The sequence below is a fragment of the Gouania willdenowi genome, chromosome 4 (genome assembly GCF_900634775.1).
Source record: "Gouania willdenowi chromosome 4, fGouWil2.1, whole genome shotgun sequence".
NCBI classification, from domain to species: Eukaryota; Metazoa; Chordata; class Actinopteri; order Blenniiformes; family Gobiesocidae; genus Gouania; species Gouania willdenowi.
Window position 1 is genome coordinate 33,747,530 of NC_041047.1, and position 17,552 is coordinate 33,765,081.

The window sequence follows — 17,552 nt, forward strand, 5'->3', positions numbered from 1 at the left end:
CTATAGTTTACATCATAGATATATTTATATGTCTATGGTTTACACCATAGATATATTTATATGTCTATGGTTTACATCATAGATATATTTATATGTCTATAGTTTACACCATAGATGGTGACATGCACGGTCAGTGTATTACCGATGTACCTCCTATGATATGTTTATTTACTGCAGTGCGCATGGTCAACTATAGGAGGCGCTGTGACAGTGGAGAGAATTAGTGAAGAAGAACAAACCTCATTCTGCCATGGAAACAACAGACGCTAACACATGCTAATGCTAACGAGTCCCACCAGGCAACGCAGTGAGAAACGAATAGTTCTGAACTTTTCAGGTAGAAAACGTAAATAGTAAAGAATAAGAACTGCCTACTCATGCTAACCAGCTAGCATTAGCCCGTATCACTGTGTAGGAGGAATAGAGAACAAACGTTTAATGATGTGGAAGAACCGAGCGGGACGAAGCTCAGCTTTAGCCCGAGCTGAGGCTCTGCTGTCGGTCAGGAGGAGCAGCACGGAGGGGGGACAGGTAACACACACTCCCACCAGCCAATGTACGGTGCCTGTTTATAGACTGTTTTACGGTAATACAGTCGGAGGACGGACTTCAAAATAAAAGCAGAGACTTATGAAGGTAGTTTGCAATTTCACACGAATTCAATCAATCAGTCAGTCTGTTAATTGATTGATTAATTTATTAAGTGATTAGTTAATTAATTAGCATATAAGAAAGTAATTTATTGATTATTTACAGAATTAATATTACCATCTTAATTCTGATCACATTGGAGCTTTAGAATATAGAGGAATGACATTTCATCTGTGTATAATTGATCCAACATCAAAATTTAACACATTAGATCGAGTTTCCGATGTGGAATTTCGAAATAAAAGCCCATTTAATAGTCAAATACTATCATAGTTCCCTCATGTTCAGATTTGACTAATTTCAGTTCAGACTGATAATACTCAGAGATGTTCTCACATGATTCCACACAAATCAGATGTGGATTTTAAAATGAATGTCCTCTAAATTATGACATTTTGCTAATATTAATACTACCTGATTCTATGAACTAATTTCACTTCAGACAGATATTATAAAATCTTAGCAAGTAACTCAGATACGGCTAGCAAGTTTCAAAATAAAATGCCACAAAAGATTTAAATATGGGAATAAGTAAATGTGATTTTGGATTAAATTTAAAAGGAAACAACCTGATATTACAGTCTAATTCCACTTCAGGGTTATAGTCCAAGACCCCATAATGTGACCTAATAAGTTTCAAGACATTCTGATGTGTAGTTTCAAAATAAAAGCTCACCAAACTTTCAAATATTAGATTTATTACATATAATTTTTGATTCAGTCTAAAAGGAAACATCCTGTTCTTTTTCATAATATTTCGTAAGATGTCTCACTATGGGATGCACCCTCCTTCTACAGCCCTCAGAAGCATTTATCTCAATCTGCAATCCTGATTGGCTGGTGAAACGTGTCCTTCCGCCAGGGACACTCCCACCTCCTATAAGAGGAGGAGGCGGACAGACACCCTCTATTCAAAATAAGCATCTCTTTTCACTCATTCGAGCAAGACGGGTTGTCTGGTGAGACATCTCACTTATATTACTCATAGAACAATGTTATGTAAATAACCTAAAGTTCTATTTCATAATATTTTGTCAGATGTCTCACTATGGAATATTGTAGTTCCCGTTTTGCAGACATGCTTATCGAGCGGAGACCAGCCGCAGGGCAGAAGTCTGTACACATCCAGACAGTAAAACCGCCGTAAACGTCTAACATGTAAAAGCGGACAAACGTGAGGGGCGAGTTCAACTCGCCGCCGCACAATTGTCCTGTACAGACACTCCCCCGAACAAAGCCCAGGATGTGGCAAGACCCTGAGTCGAGTTTGCACGCAGACCCTCAGGCAGGCGCAGACCCTGACTCGTATAAGCCAAAAACAATACCTCCACAACCCGGTGTGGTAGCCGTTGCTTGGTAACAGGCTTCCCCTTACGGGACTTAACCCAGGAGACAAACAACTGAACGTTCCTCCTGAAGCTCCCGTCCATATAAGTGTGCATCGCACGAACTGGACACAACACATGAAAAGGTCAATGCAGGCTCTACACTCACGTATCCACTAGTGGCACTGCTGTGACTAACTTTCTCAGTTTTGGTAGCACTAGCACAGAATTTGGTCGCACCCTTTTGTCCTTTTTTTTGAGCGGGGGTGGGGAGAGTGTACAGCATAGACATATATGCTGATGAATAGTTGACTTAACTAACGTACTGTAGTTTTGTATGAAGTAAAGATTGACAATGACTCAAGATATATTTTCTAATTGTTTTAGTGTCAATATTAAGTTTTTCTACAACAATCAGTGTCTGAAATAACAGGTCATTTATTTTATACAATTTTAAAAGAAGACGTAACAAAAATGTTTTAAATAACATTAAATCATAACATGTTACATTTATTCTGTTTATTTATTTTACATAAATACTGTACATGAATTAAGTTAACAGTAACATAACCAACTTATCATCTGTATTGTTTCACTATGAATTAAATTGAGAGGGTCCAGCTCTGATAGTGGGGTCTCCTAACCCTCTTCCCCTGGTCAGGGGTCTGTAACCTTTACTCTACAAGGAACCATTGAACCTCATCTCACCTGGATTAAAGTCCTCCTGGAGCCATAAAGACCTTCTCTATGAAGACAATACAGTGGATTACATTATATACAGTTAGAATTATATAGAATAATGTTTAATTAATATTGATCATGTAAATGGAAACTTAAAAACACTTTAAAATAAAATAAATTAACATCAATAAATAAAACAATATCTTCATCTTAAATTCTTACACATCTCAGTTTACATGAACACAATGTTTATAAAGTAGATTTTTATAGTTAATGTATATGAAAGTCTATAAAAGTAACATGAATATAATAACACATGATCATGTGATCAACACATGCTAATTACTCATTTCTTGCCACACATAAAACATACATATTTAACCTGTACATTGGTGGTTAAATGAATCTGTTCCCACACAATTAAAATCTGTATTTTCTTCCAGAAATAGTGTTTTTGTTGGTTTAGTTTCTTACCAGGGATTTAAAACTTAAGGTTAGTCACAGGTGGAGGAAAGTTGATGGTCTGTAGATGTTGTAGGAATGTGCTGAGTCATTGTACAACCTGATTTATTTTAGGTTAATAAATTGTTATATCATGATTTTATTTGTCATTAATCATTAATAGACTGTAAAAAATAACTATTTATTTCAATAGTTTTTTAAAGCTATAGGGAGCCATTGTATAAGAGTCAAAGGGCCACATTAGGCCCCAGAACCACAGGTTGCAGACCCCTCTCTGAGAGAACCACAGCTGAACATCTGTCCTGGTATCATAGTCCATCAGTTCTGGTCCCTCCATGATGATTCTGATGAGTGTGTACGCTTTATTGCTGAGCTCAGCACATTCTTCCTTTTTACTGCTGCTCTCAATGTGAGCGTGAACTCTGTGATCCACTCGTTATGTCTGGATACGTTCACGGATCACATTGTTGTTTCTACTCTGTGCATTCACGTCTCATCACCTGCAGCGCTGCGTTCAATCCAGCCTCCACTCTGAAATCCTCGGTCAACCTAGCATCCAGCCAATTTGCAGTGCCTGTTTATAGACGGTTTTACGGTAATCCCGCAGAGAGAGAGAAGTGTACTCTGTGGGATGTGACGCACACACTGAAAAAGTACTCGCATATGCAACCATTTTGGTCGCAGTCTCAAGCCCTGCAATGGGAGAACATGAGCCCCCCACCTTTGGCATAAAGGTTTGGGTTTTGAAATTCCCCTCGCATCGTCTGGGAAGCGCTGAGCACATGATGGGTGGACCGAGAGCTCATGGATGTCACTGACCCGCTTAGCTGAGCCAGTAACAGAACAGCTTTCAGAGAAGCACACTTTAAGCTCACCTCCTCCTGTGGTTCGAACGGAGGATGTTTAAGTCCCTCCAGAACCACCGGTACCAGTGGTCTGGACACAGGGAGGAGCCTACGTGCTCCCTTCATAAACCAGCAGATCAGTGGGTGCTGACTCACCAGATTATCCCCAAAGCCTACATGAAGGCGGCAATCGCTGCCAAAAATACTTTCACTGTGGAAACGGATTTGCGCTTGTCAATCAGGTCCTGCAGCAATGACATAATCACTCCCACCGGGCACTAAAAGGGGATGTGATCCCTCTGGAGGCACTATCCCTCAAATATCCACTACTTGCAATCATAAAGAGATCTAGTGGAGGAGGCTCAAGCACTCTTTATAGTGGAAATCACACTCTGTGAGAGTCCCACGGCTGACAGATTGAACCCATAGCACCAGGCACTCTGGGTGCGGGTGAAAAATTGTGCCCCTGACCTGCCCAGCGGCAGCCACCAGGGATGAGCTTGCAGCAACTGGCAAATCTCCACCAGCCAGTGAATGGCATGGCAAAGTGGAGCCACCAGGATCAGGATATGGCCGTGCTTCCTCGCCCTGGATCAAGTGGGGGGTATCAGGGCCAACGGGGGAAATGCGTAAAGAAGCACGTGCGGCCAATCGTGTGCTGGTGCGTCTATGCCAAGGGGAGCATGAGTGCTCACTGCGCACTGCACGTTTTTCCCCACAGCAAACAGGTCCACCTCGGCCCGTCCGTAACTGGCCCACAACAGTTGCACCACTTGCGGGTGTAACCTCCATTCCCCATATAACGGCGCGCCCCTAGACAACAGGTCCACGCCCATGTTCAAGACCCCCAGGACGTGCATCGGCCTTAATGAGAGGAGACGACCACAACAATCAGTTTGCGTGCCAGCAAATGCAACCGACTTGAACGCAAACCGCACTGGCGGTTGACGTACGCCACGGTCGTGGTATTGTCCGTCCTCACCAGGACATGATGTCCCTGAGAGACAGAAGAAAGTGAATCAGTGAGCGGAATAGAATAGAATAGAATAGAAGACAATAGTCTTTATTGTCATTGTACTCAGTGGTACAGCAAAATTTGAGGGGTGCTCGCATAGAGCTACAGTACACCACAGAGCATAACTCAAGAGACAGGAGCAAAAACAAGGGCATTGAGTATATACAAAGGTAATAAAAAACAACACACGACATTTAAAAAGGTAAAAAAAGGGTATATTTTCTCTTAAAACGAGACATAAGTGAGTAATTTACAGAAATAAATAACAGTTTATGGTGTTTAGTGCTAAGGGGGGGGGGGGTTATGGGAGATTGTTCATGAGTGAGTGTGTGTGTGCGTATCCATGGGTGTTTGCAGTCCGTATGGGGAAGAAGCTCTGTCAGTCTGCTTGTGTGAGACTTTGTTGACCTGTGGCGTCTTCCAGAGGGCAGCAGGTCGAACAGGGGGTGGGCAGGGGGTCTCCTGTGATGGCCTTGGTTCTCCTGAGGCAGCAGGATGTGGGGATGTTTTCCAGGCTGGGCAGAGAGCAGCCGATGATCTTTTGGGCAGTGTTAATGACCCTCTGCACCAAGGAAGTGCTGGTTTCTTCTCCACCTAGTGTGATCTAAAGCAAAAAAAGGCGTCACTCCTACCAGCGTCCGTCAACTGGAAACTAAAAAAATGTGGCTGTGGACAGTTGAGTTGATAGAACAACGAGAGAGAGGAGGTGTTTAAATGAAGGGTGTCTGTCCGCCTTCTCCTTTTATGGGAGGTGGGAGTGTCCCTGGCGGACGGACACGTTTCACCAGCCAATCAGGATTGGTAGATTGAGGGCTGCTGATGGAGGGTGCATCCCATAGTGAGACATCTTACAAAATAGAACAGGACGTTTCCTTTTAGACCAAAATCAGATGTAATAAGTCTCATATGTGAAACTTTGTTGAGCTTTTATTTTGAAACTACACATCAGAATGTCTTGAAAGTTATTGGGTCACACTATGGGGTGTTGTACTACAAGTAGAAATAGACTGTAATAACAGGTCGTTTTCTTTAAAAATGAATCCAAAATCAGATGTAATAAGTCTCATATTTGAATCTTTGGTGGGCTTTTATTTTGAAACTACACATCAGAACTTGCTAAAAGTATCTTAGCCATTGTGTTAATTTTTTATGTTGGACTATTTATTCACACAGATGAAATGTCATGGCCTCCGTTTTCTAATGCTGCGTTTACACCAAACGCGTTTTCTGCGGAAGGTTTCGCATCTGTTGCGCGAAACCTTCCGCGGGATCAAAAAACGTTTCTCTATTTGCTTCATATTCGCATCTGAAGCGAAGCTCCGCCCACCAGACTCCCAAACGGCGACAACCAGGCTCTGTTTGTTTCCACCATCAACTATGGAGGACCTCCGTTAATTCACTGCTCCTAACCTCAGAAGAGGAAGAAACGTCGGCTTTCCTGGCTTCACCAGGTGAACCAGCGCCACATCCAACTAGGTGAGCTTCACTGACTGCTTCAGAAGCTACACCTGGATGATGACTGTTTCCAGCGGTACCTGTGGATGACCACGCCCCTATCAACGACCTGATGGGTCTGATTGGCCCACAGATGTCCCTGTAGGACACCAACTACCGGAGCTCCATCTCTGTAGCATAAAGACTGTCTGTCTGTCTCCGGTAAGTTTCATAAGCAACCGAAGATGTTATGATTCATCAGACACATCTCTTAAATACACAATAAAGATAAATACTATATTAATCCCAAGGGAATTTAAAAGCAGAATTATTAAAATGATTGTTTTCTGGAGATACCTATTCTGGGAGAAAAGGCCTGTTTTATTATTGTTTTTATCATAAATATATTACAACTAAAATAAAAGTTAGTCATTATAATTATTTACTATTGTTATTTTTTGTCCTCTGGAGACCTATTCTGGAAGATTTGTTTCATTAATATTTATTGTTTTTAACTCTTATTAATAAATCATTATTTATTTACTACTGTTAATTATTGCCATGGTAACACATTCTGGGAGATAAGGCCTGTTCTCTCTCTAATCTCTCCACCTTTTATGCACACGTAGACACACCCACATTATATATATCTGATTATCAATGATCTGAGCTTTTCTATGTTGTTCACTGTGCAGGTATCTGACCACAGGTGACTCCTTCAGGACCACAGCTAACAGCTATGGACGAGAGGTCTTCACATCTTCTCTACAGGAGCCGTTCCATGGCTAGACATATTGCACCAGAACACCCACAACGACTATTTAAAGAGCCAACCACATACTTCTATAGAGCAAACTTCCTACTGTATTAACATGTGTATAATAAATATGGAAGAATGGGGAGAGAAACGTCTGTCAGCTTCATTTTTAACCAGAAAGAAATAATCACAGAAACCTCACCTCTGAAATTAATTAAAGGCATTAAAGGTCTCACACAGAATCAATATGAGGAAAATATATATTCTTGTATGAACAAAATATATAACCTTGATGTGATGAACACATAGCTGTTAAGATGCATTGATAGAAATTAAAAAGAAAGCAAAAGTACACTTTAAAATGTGTTTTTAATCAACAATTCTGAAAGAACACCATGTACATTAACATAATACCTCAATTTTAAACAAACTATTTACTTCAATATTATAATACTTACATAATAAACAAACTAGTATAAACAACTATTCACAATGTGGTTCCTGCCATGCAGAGTCCCGCCCACCCCAGCCCATCCAGACCAATCAAAAACCCTCATTAATATTTTCCAAATTTAGTGTTACCGGATGATAATCAAGAAGTTTAAAACTTTGAAATTTAACGTTCCATAAATTCTGGTGACACTTTTTGCAGGATAGGAAGCAGGTCTCTGAGAAACATCTGATCCTCAGTCAGAGCTGGTGGTGAGGAGGTGGTCTCCTGAAGGTCTGTAGGATAAGCTGCTCCACCTCTCTTGGAGAGCCTTGGCTGGACCTCTTCTTTGCTCTTTTTCATTAAAAATTAACAAACATTATATATATAATAGCTTATCAAGTCACTGTTACTTAAATAAGATCATAGATATATTTTAATTAAACATTAAATGAGGTAATGATCAACATTGTCATCACTGATATAACAAACATTTATAGATACATTTTATTTATAACAGAATGCAAAACAACTTCTGTCATGTTCATATCAGATGGTTTGGCTGCACTTGTTTCTGCAGGAGATGCTGCTGTAGCACCACCACCACCACCACCACCGCCGCCGCCGCCGCCACCGCCTTAAAAATACCGTTAACAGAACCAATAAGGATGTAAAAAAATAAACAAATAAAAACGATTTCTACCTTTGCGATTAGAAAATCGCGTTTTATGATATCGCCGTAATATCGCAAATGCAATGAATCGTTCAGCCTTAGTCTACGCTGGATGGAATCTAACTTGGAGAAGTTAAGGACCACCAAATATGATCTATTGCTCTGAGACCCAAACTCAAGGCTGACAGAAATTGTGCTTAGCCTGGCTGAAAACAATGGTTATCTTCATTGTTTCCCCCACACAAAGGCTGGTTTATCTCTCTATTCTCCAGGATGTTTGTGTTGACGCTCCGCCCCCTCCTCCTCTTCCCATCACCGCTAACACCTGGGAACTTTGTTTCTGAATCAGAACTACCTAAGGTTGCTTCACGTCATCAGATGACGGACTGAACTGTCAGAGATGGTTCGGTAACCCTAACTTCATTCAGGGTGTGGCCTGTGACCCTAACTGTGGCCCACAGTTCTCCTGCTCCTGTTATATGTGTTCATGTTTTCTTTGACTGGATGAAACTGACCTGCCTCTCAGGGATAAATAAAATATTCTGAATCTGAATTTATTCCTGCTTATTTTTTTTAGTTGAGTTTTATTTACCGGTGATTAGTTTCTACTGCACATTTACAAGTTTATAAATAATATTTTATTATTGTGCATAGGTCCTGTTATGAACATATGTTACATCTGAATGAGGTTCAATAATAATAAAATAAGTGTTTCTTAGCAGTATTAGGAACTAATCACTGGTAAATAAAGTATCACTGTGAGTTGGATTACACAGTAATATGTCATATGTCCATGAGTGTGACCTTTCCATAGAGCCCAAGGTCATGACTCCATTTTCAGCTAAAAACAGTTGTAGAATCCTCAAAAATAGATGTTTTTTACTCTTGTTTACTGTACTTTACACATAACTTTATTTGAACTGTTTATGATTAAATAATCCAGGTGAGGATGTAAATATTTCTTCATACTTCTAGAGAAACTTCACAAAGACCATCCTGATGCACGTGAACCAAAGGGTTCAAACACTCATTTATATTTTGGAATGTCTTGGACAGGCTTTTTTCCAAAATCTGGGTGGACCTAAAAATAATAAATAAATGACATTTTAAAGTTATAATTATTATTAGAATAAATGTTTATTTATTTCTTTAAAAACCATTCATAATATCACATAAATATACAGTGCTTAAATAATGAATATTCTCTTTCAAAATAAAACACCACATTATGGACACTAAACAATGACCAGAAAAAGGTTGGGAACCAATGCTGAAAAACATCAGTTTGTAATGAAGAGCTCATCATGGATCAATAGACCCTGTTCATCAATAACATCCGCTGCTGTTGATTGATTATTATTATTATATGTTAATATACTGATTTCCTCTCTGTAGGGTTCTGTAGGTGGTTCATTGAAACCCAGAGCAGCTCATCCAACCCATCCAACCCATCCAACCTGTCTCAGTGACCTCAGTGACCTTTCCTCTGTCACTTCACTTCCTGAACCTCATGTTGAGAAGAATCCTGGGGGAGGGGCTTCACTCAAGGTAACTGAAAAGACTTGTTCGATGGAAATAATGGTCAACATATAGACATTAGGTGTAAAAGTGGTAGAAATGGTTTATAAGTGATGAATATGTCTGGAAAGTGGAAAAATGTGTAGAAAATACATTAAAATATGATGTAGTGTCAGAAATGTGAGAAATGTAGCAAAAATACATTAAAAGGAGCAAAAATATGGAAAGAAAAAGTGATGAAAATAGGTTAAAATATGGTGAGTTTGGTGGAGATGTATTTAGTGACCCACTCCCAGGGTCTCGCTACCCCAAATGGGGTCCCGTTCCAAGCTTGAGAACCCCCGGTTTAGATTGTAATGTTTAAAGTGTACCTGTTGTGTAAATGTCCATCCCAGCCTGTGATTGGCTGATCTGGTTCTGTGAAGCTAAGCAGGTCTGGTCCTGGTCAGTAGATGATGGAGACCACAGATAGGGCTTTTCATTCAGAGCTATAGTTGGAGCTCGAGTTACTTCAGAGCTACATCAGAGCTACTTCAGAGCTACTTCAGAGCTACTTCAGAGCTACATCAGAGCTACATCAGAGCTACTTCAGAGCTACTTCAGAGCTTCATCAGAGCTACTTCATAGCTACATCAGAGCTACATCAGAGCTACATCAGAGCTACGTCAGAGCTACGTCAGAGCTACGTCAGAGCTACGTCAGAGCTACATCAGAGCTACATCAGAGCTACGTCAGAGCTACGTCAGAGCTACGTCAGAGCTACATCAGAGCTACATCAGAGCTACTACAGAGCTACATCAGAGCTACTTCAGAGCTACATCAGAGCTTCATCAGAGCTACTTCAGAGCTACATCAGAGCTACATCAGAGCTACATCAGAGCTACTTCATAGCTACATCAGAGCTACATCGGAGCTACTTCAGAGCTACTTCAGAGCTACTTCATAGCTACATCAGAGCTACATCAGAGCTACATCAGAGCTACTACAGAGCTACATCAGAGCTACTTCAGAGCTACATCAGAGCTACATCAGAGCTACTTCAGAGCTACTTCAGAGCTACTTCAGAGCTTCATCAGAGCTACTTCATAGCTACGTCAGAGCTACATCAGAGCTACGTCAGAGCTACGTCAGAGCTACATCAGAGCTACGTCAGAGCTACGTCAGAGCTACGTCAGAGCTACATCAGAGCTACATCAGAGCTACATCAGAGCTACTACAGAGCTACATCAGAGCTACTTCAGAGCTACATCAGAGCTTCATCAGAGCTACTTCAGAGCTACATCAGAGCTACATCAGAGCTACATCGGAGCTACTTCAGAGCTACATCAGAGCTACTTCATAGCTACATCAGAGCTACGTCAGAGCTACGTCAGAGCTACGTCAGAGCTACGTCAGAGCTACGTCAGAGCTACGTCAGAGCTACATCAGAGCTACGTCAGAGCTACGTCAGAGCTACGTCAGAGCTACATCAGAGCTACATCAGAGCTACATCAGAGCTTCATCAGAGCTACTTCAGAGCTACATCAGAGCTACTTCAGAGCTACTTCAGAGCTACATCAGAGCTACATCAGAGCTACTTCATAGCTACATCAGAGCTACATCAAAGCTACTTCAGAGCTACATCAGAGCTACATCATAGCTACATCAGAGCTACATCAAAGCTACTTCAGAGCTACATCAGAGCTACATCAGAGCTACTTCATAGCTACATCAGAGCTACATCAGAGCTACTTCATAGCTACTTCGGAGCTTCATCGGAGCTACTTCGGAGCTACATCGGAGCTACATCGGAGCTACTTCAGAGCTACTTCAGAGCTACTTCATAGCTACTTCATAGCTACATCAGAGCTACATCAGAGCTACTTCAGAGCTACGTCAGAGCTACATCAGAGCTACTTCAGAGCTACGTCAGAGCTACGTCAGAGCTACGTCAGAGCTACGTCAGAGCTACTTCAGAGCTTCGTCAGAGCTACGTCAGAGCTACGTCAGAGCTACATCAGAGCTTCATCAGAGCTACTTCAGAGCTACGTCAGTACGTCACTGAATACGTAGCAGTTTACCCATAATGAAGCTCATGTTTTGACTGTTGACATGGTATAAATATATCCTATCATATGTAAATATTCAGCTGAACAACTATAACGTCTTCATCAGAGTCACGGGAATCTGTGACATTAGTGAACACAGGTAATTATCAAAGACCTTTTATTGTTTAACAATGACTGTGTTACTGTTAGCATTTGCTAAGCTACTTAGCTTCAACTACACCTGCATAAGTACAGCAGATAAAGACAATAAGTTGATTATATGTTTGTTTATCATTATAGATGCTCTAAATGCTGACTGTGCACATCTGTGATCACATTGTTGACTCAATAAAACCAGAATCAGAACAAGTTTGTGTTAAACTAACGAGTCCTGATGTTATTTATTCATCTGTGTTTGAACTGAGAACCTACTGTGACTGTATTTAATGTTTGTGTCATTATGTTGTTTAACTTATGTTATTAATGATCAATAACACCTTATTGATCAACATGTGTTTTAAATCTATTGCTGCTGTTTGATTGGTTTAAATAAATACTGATGTGAGGAAATAATTACATTCTATTTAAATGTTACTCATTAGGTGATTATTATATGAACTTTTCAATTCTATAAATGTATTAAAATAAAACAATACAAACCTAATAGTGTTACAGCAGGTTATGTTTCTATCTTATAAAAAGTGGATGTAAAGAATAATTAAATGATCTGAATAAAATAAAATACATGTGTGTTTACAAGTAGGTATTAAACAATCAACAAAGTACTTGTAAAATACAACATAAATAACTTTATTTACACAAAGTAAAATGTATTTACAAACCAACTCATTAAATAATAACATTTATTTATAAATAATTGTAGGTTTTCTATTAGAAAGGACCAAAGTCCAACCAGTGCTGAGGACTTCATCATGAGCTGGAGGTTCTGGACCATGGACGTAGTCCTGGTCCTGGTTCTGGTCCATGAACCGTGTCCCTGATTGTTCCATGAAGAACATCTGTATTAACATCTTCCTCCTTTTTTCCTGCATAGAAGCATTAAATGAATATGAATTTATTATTTATTTCTCCACAATAAGAAAAAACAAAAACAAACAATTGTGTAATTCTTAAGCTAAAGTGTGAAGGTTGAAGCAAAGTTTATATAAATCTAACTTATCACAATAAAACTAAACTAAACTCTAGATAATATCACACACAAAAATATTTATCTTATTTAACAATATATAATCTACACAAGTGTTATATACAGTTTATACATCACATCAAACATAAATACACATTAATGTATACATATATCACATGTTCTTGGTAAAATTGTTATTGTTCTTTCTTATATTTACTAACAATATATGATTTAAAAAGCTTTTTAAACTGGTTTATGTTGTTTTATTTCATCACTTACACAGTTCCATAATTTAACCTGATATTGTTATATTCATCTTTTTCACTGTTTTTCTAACATATTTCATCTTTAAATGTTGATGTTTGCATAGAATAAATAAATATAACTGTATTTATTCTGAGATGAAGATGAGCTGAGATACAGATGAACCTTTAAATCTAACTGTGAAATGATCAGAAACATTAATTAACATTAATATTATTACATAATCATTGTGTAACAATAAGATCAGTTCTGAATACAGATCAATGATGTATTACTGCTGCTTTCAGGAATATTAAAGTATTGTTATGGTTTCCTAGCTAACCAGCAGCTAACTGGCTAGCCTGTACCACATTAGACGTAATGTTCATAATATTAATGAGGGAATATTGTAGCAAGTTAATATTGGTAGTAGTTTAATAACAGGTGAAATAAAACTTACCATTATTAACAGTTCTACAGGACCAGCTCCTCCATGGCTGTAGTTCTGTTTGGGCCGTGAGGCTCCGCCCACTTCCCCTGAACCTCTTCAGACACCCACAGAACCAGGAAACAATGTTCTCCTCCTCTGACCCCTGCTCTGTCTTCTTTCACTCACTTTTAAATGTTTTTTGTCAGATTTGCGCTAACGTGACTAACCGCTCGCCATCTTAAAAAAAATGGCTGCTTTTCATTTTTGGAGGACCGCCGATAGCCCCGCCTACCACCCGCCCACTTCAGAGCTGAGCTGTAGCCCAGAAGCTATGTGGGGCCAGCGTAGCTCTGGTTTTTAGCTCAGAGAGCTGGAGCTATGTTGGTGGAAACAGAATGGCTCGGAGCCAAAACACGAGCTAGCTCCAAGTTAGCTCCAGCTCCTGCCTGGTGGAAAAGCCCTATGAGAGAGTTCCAGGGCCACAGTGAGGGACAGTCACCTCAGTGGTATCTGTCATTGTGTCCTTGGGCAAGGCACTTCACCCACATTGTCTAGAATGAATGTAGTGTGTGAGTGAGTGGTGGTGGTGGGAGGGGCCTATGGTTCACTATGGCAGCCTCACTTCTATCAGTCTGCCTCAGGGCAGCTGTGGCTACAATAGTAGCTTACCACCACTAAGTGTGGAGTGAAATAATAATGCCTTATTTCTGTAAAGCACTTTGGGTGTCTATGATAAAGCACTATATAAAATCTAATACATTATTATTATTATTAAATGTATAAAACAGAAAATGTGTTACCAATAAACAGAATGTTTTTAAAATAAAAAACACATTAAAAGGAGTTTTTAGAATAATTTTATACCTTGGATCATAAACTATTTTAATCAGGAAATGACACGTGTTGGTTGATGGTCACGGCCTGTGTCTTTAAATAACTGGTGCATTGTGGGAGGTAGAGGCGCAACAGGAAGTGTAGTTTTTCAGCAGCTGTGTGTAGCCCCTCCCTCAGTGATGAAGGTTGTATGTTAGAAGATAATTAAATATCACCTTTTTCACCAACTTCCTGCTTCTTGTGAACCTCCCTGCACCCACTCAGAATCACAGTTAGCCTAACGAGCTAACAGAGCTGTTAGAAACGAGCCATGGCTGAGTAGTTCGGTGTTGGTGTGTCCTCAGGTCTGTGTGGGGGGGGGGACCAGGTTCCTGAAGAAGCCTCAGCACCAACACACACTGAGGTGAGTTCAGATCATTTAAGTCTTAAGCCTGGTTTAAGGTTCAGCATCAGGACCTACGTTGGGGGCGTGCCATCAACGTGACACCGCCCATTTACTTCTGCGTAGAGGGAACGCCTCGCTATGTGATTGGCCGTCCTGCCGTTAGGGGGTGTGGCTGTGTGTTGTTGTTACAAATCAAAATTAAAAAGCTCTTGTTTATTTCCCGGTCACAAAAACAATGTCTAATATATTTTAAAACATAATTTATTTCTGGATTATTACTGACCTACTGTACCTAACGATGTGTGTTTAGTTGGACACAAACATTAAAACAAGCGTTTCAAAACGTGCACTTTATTATTCAATATAAACAAAGGAAACTCATAAACAAAGTATAAAAGTGTATCAAACACACTGTCGACTGCTCCGGTCACACCAGGGGTGAGGGGACCCCGACCCCCCCGTAGAGCAGAGAGAGAGCAGTGAGGTCACATGGTCCATGGACCTGTTGAGATGTAGCGTTATAAAGATGACTTTATACATAACGTTACAGTATGTCTGCTCCTCTACAGCATGTGGGTCATTGTTTACTGTTAATGACACACACACACGAGGCAGTAGTAGTGATAATAACAAATAATAACACACACCTTTGTCTGTGATCGACTCAGTTAGGCGGTGTTTCGTGTGCTGCAGCCAGAAAGGAAATAATAAAACTCTGGTACTTTTAGTCCGTCTCTGTGACTCAATCACTGTAGCAACAGCTCTGGTGTCGCTATGCTAAACGTTAAAACATGGCGGTGTGACTGGAAAAAGCAGTAACTGGGGCTGAGGTTTGGAGCTGACCAATCACAGCCCTAGCTGACTACCCGACAAGGTGTCGCCTTGGTTACCCACGTAAGGTTACGGGAGAGGGGGTCTACGCCCACGTGCGTTTATGGCGGCGGTTTAAGCAGAACCTTAAATCAGGCTTAACTCTGTTTATTCAACATTTCTAATGATGATCTTGTCTTTTTTGTCTCAGACGTCGTGCATCACCTTCACCTGGACCTTCACCTGGACCTTCACCTGGACCTTCACCTGGACCTTCACCTGGACCTTCACCTGGACCTTCACCTGGACCTGCTCAGAGAATGCAGACTGCTCACTCAGAGACCCCTCCACCCCACAGGCTCAGAGCTGTGTGTGTAGACAGTGATGAAGAGGACATGAAGAAGCTGTTAGAAGACCATGTGGAGGTCAGTAATTATTCTCAGCTGTTAGCAGGCCTCGGGAGTAACAGAATACAAGTAACAGCGTTACATAATCTGGATAACTTTAATCCGTTACAGTATATTAAAAACATGTAATCAGATTACAGGTATTGTTTATAAAAATGGGGATTACTTCAGGCGATTACATTTTAAATGTCACCAGAATATACATCAGTGCATCAGACATACGGTGCACGTACGTACGCATTGCGACACATTTCACCAAACAAATGATCACGTGAAACAAGCTGTAATAATGTTGTGATGACGCGTTTGTCTAGAAACGGGCTAACGTGTCCGTGGACTCACAGAGCGGCTGGATTTAAAACATCTGAGCACTGAAGAGTTTTCTGACAGAGCAGTAGGTGTGTTTTGTGTGTGCCACGCCCACACTGTAGTTCCATGTCTCCCTCAGTTAACACACACCCCTACACACTACACAGCAATCTGAAACACGTCCATAGCATCTGGTTTGATATGGCGTTATATTTGTGCCACAATTCAGTGCACGTCTGAATTTTATCACGACTGTAAATGTTCCACGTTACAAAGATCATTACGTGGATTAAACCAGCATGTGCAGTAAATGTACACACAGTAAATGTACACACAGTAAATGTACACAGTAAATGTACACACAGTAAATGTACACACAGTAAATGTACACAGTAAATTAACACAGTAAATGTACACACAGTAAATGTACACAGTAAATTAACACAGTAAATGTACACGCAGTAAATGTACACAGTAAATTAACACAGTAAATGTACACAGTAAATTAACACAGTAAATGTACACACAGTAAATGTACACACAGTAAATGTACATACAGTAAATGTACACGCAGTAAATGTACACACAGTAAATGTACACACAGTAAATGTACACAGTAAATTAACACAGTAAATGTACACACAGTAAATGTACACACAGTAAATGTACACACAGTAAAAGTACACAGTAAATGTACACAGTAAATGTACACAGTAAATTAACACAGTAAATGTACACACAGTAAATGTACATGCAGTAAATGTACACGCAGTAAATGTACAATCAGTAAATGTACACAGTAAATTAACACAGTAAATGTACACAGTAAATTAACACAGTAAATGTACACACAGTAAATGTACACACAGTAAATGTACATACAGTAAATGTACACGCAGTAAATGTACACACAGTAAATGTACACACAGTAAATGTACACAGTAAATTAACACAGTAAATGTACACACAGTAAATGTACACACAGTAAAAGTACACAGTAAATGTACACAGTAAATGTACACAGTAAATTAACACAGTAAATGTACACACAGTAAATGTACATGCAGTAAATGTACACGCAGTAAATGTACAAACAGTAAATGTACACAGTAAATTAACACAGTAAATGTACACAGTCAATGTACATACAGTAAATGAACACGAAGTAA

At 39.9% G+C, this 17,552-nt stretch overlaps 1 protein-coding gene across 1 annotated transcript; it reads left to right on the plus strand.

Annotated features, from left to right (window-relative positions):
* The first annotated feature begins 219 nt into the window (after positions 1-219).
* LOC114462210 (putative uncharacterized protein C1orf229) lies at positions 220-16,433 on the plus strand. The gene is made up of 5 exons (XM_028444907.1): positions 220-531; positions 9,669-9,821; positions 14,817-14,875; positions 15,879-16,092; positions 16,389-16,433. Exons 1-5 carry the CDS (start codon positions 439-441, stop codon positions 16,431-16,433), a joined length of 564 nt encoding a protein of 187 aa, XP_028300708.1. The 5' UTR covers positions 220-438.
* Positions 16,434-17,552: the final 1,119 nt, after the last annotated feature.

Coding starts and splice junctions, on each gene's coding strand:
- LOC114462210 (XM_028444907.1), top strand. CDS start 439: ATGATGTGGAAGAACCGAGCGGGACGAAGCTCAGCTTTAGCCCGAGCT. Junction 532..9,668: donor GCAGCACGGAGGGGGGACAG/GTAACACACACT, acceptor TCCTCTCTGTAG/GGTTCTGTAGGTGGTTCATT. Junction 9,822..14,816: donor GGGGAGGGGCTTCACTCAAG/GTAACTGAAAAG, acceptor GTGTGTCCTCAG/GTCTGTGTGGGGGGGGGGAC.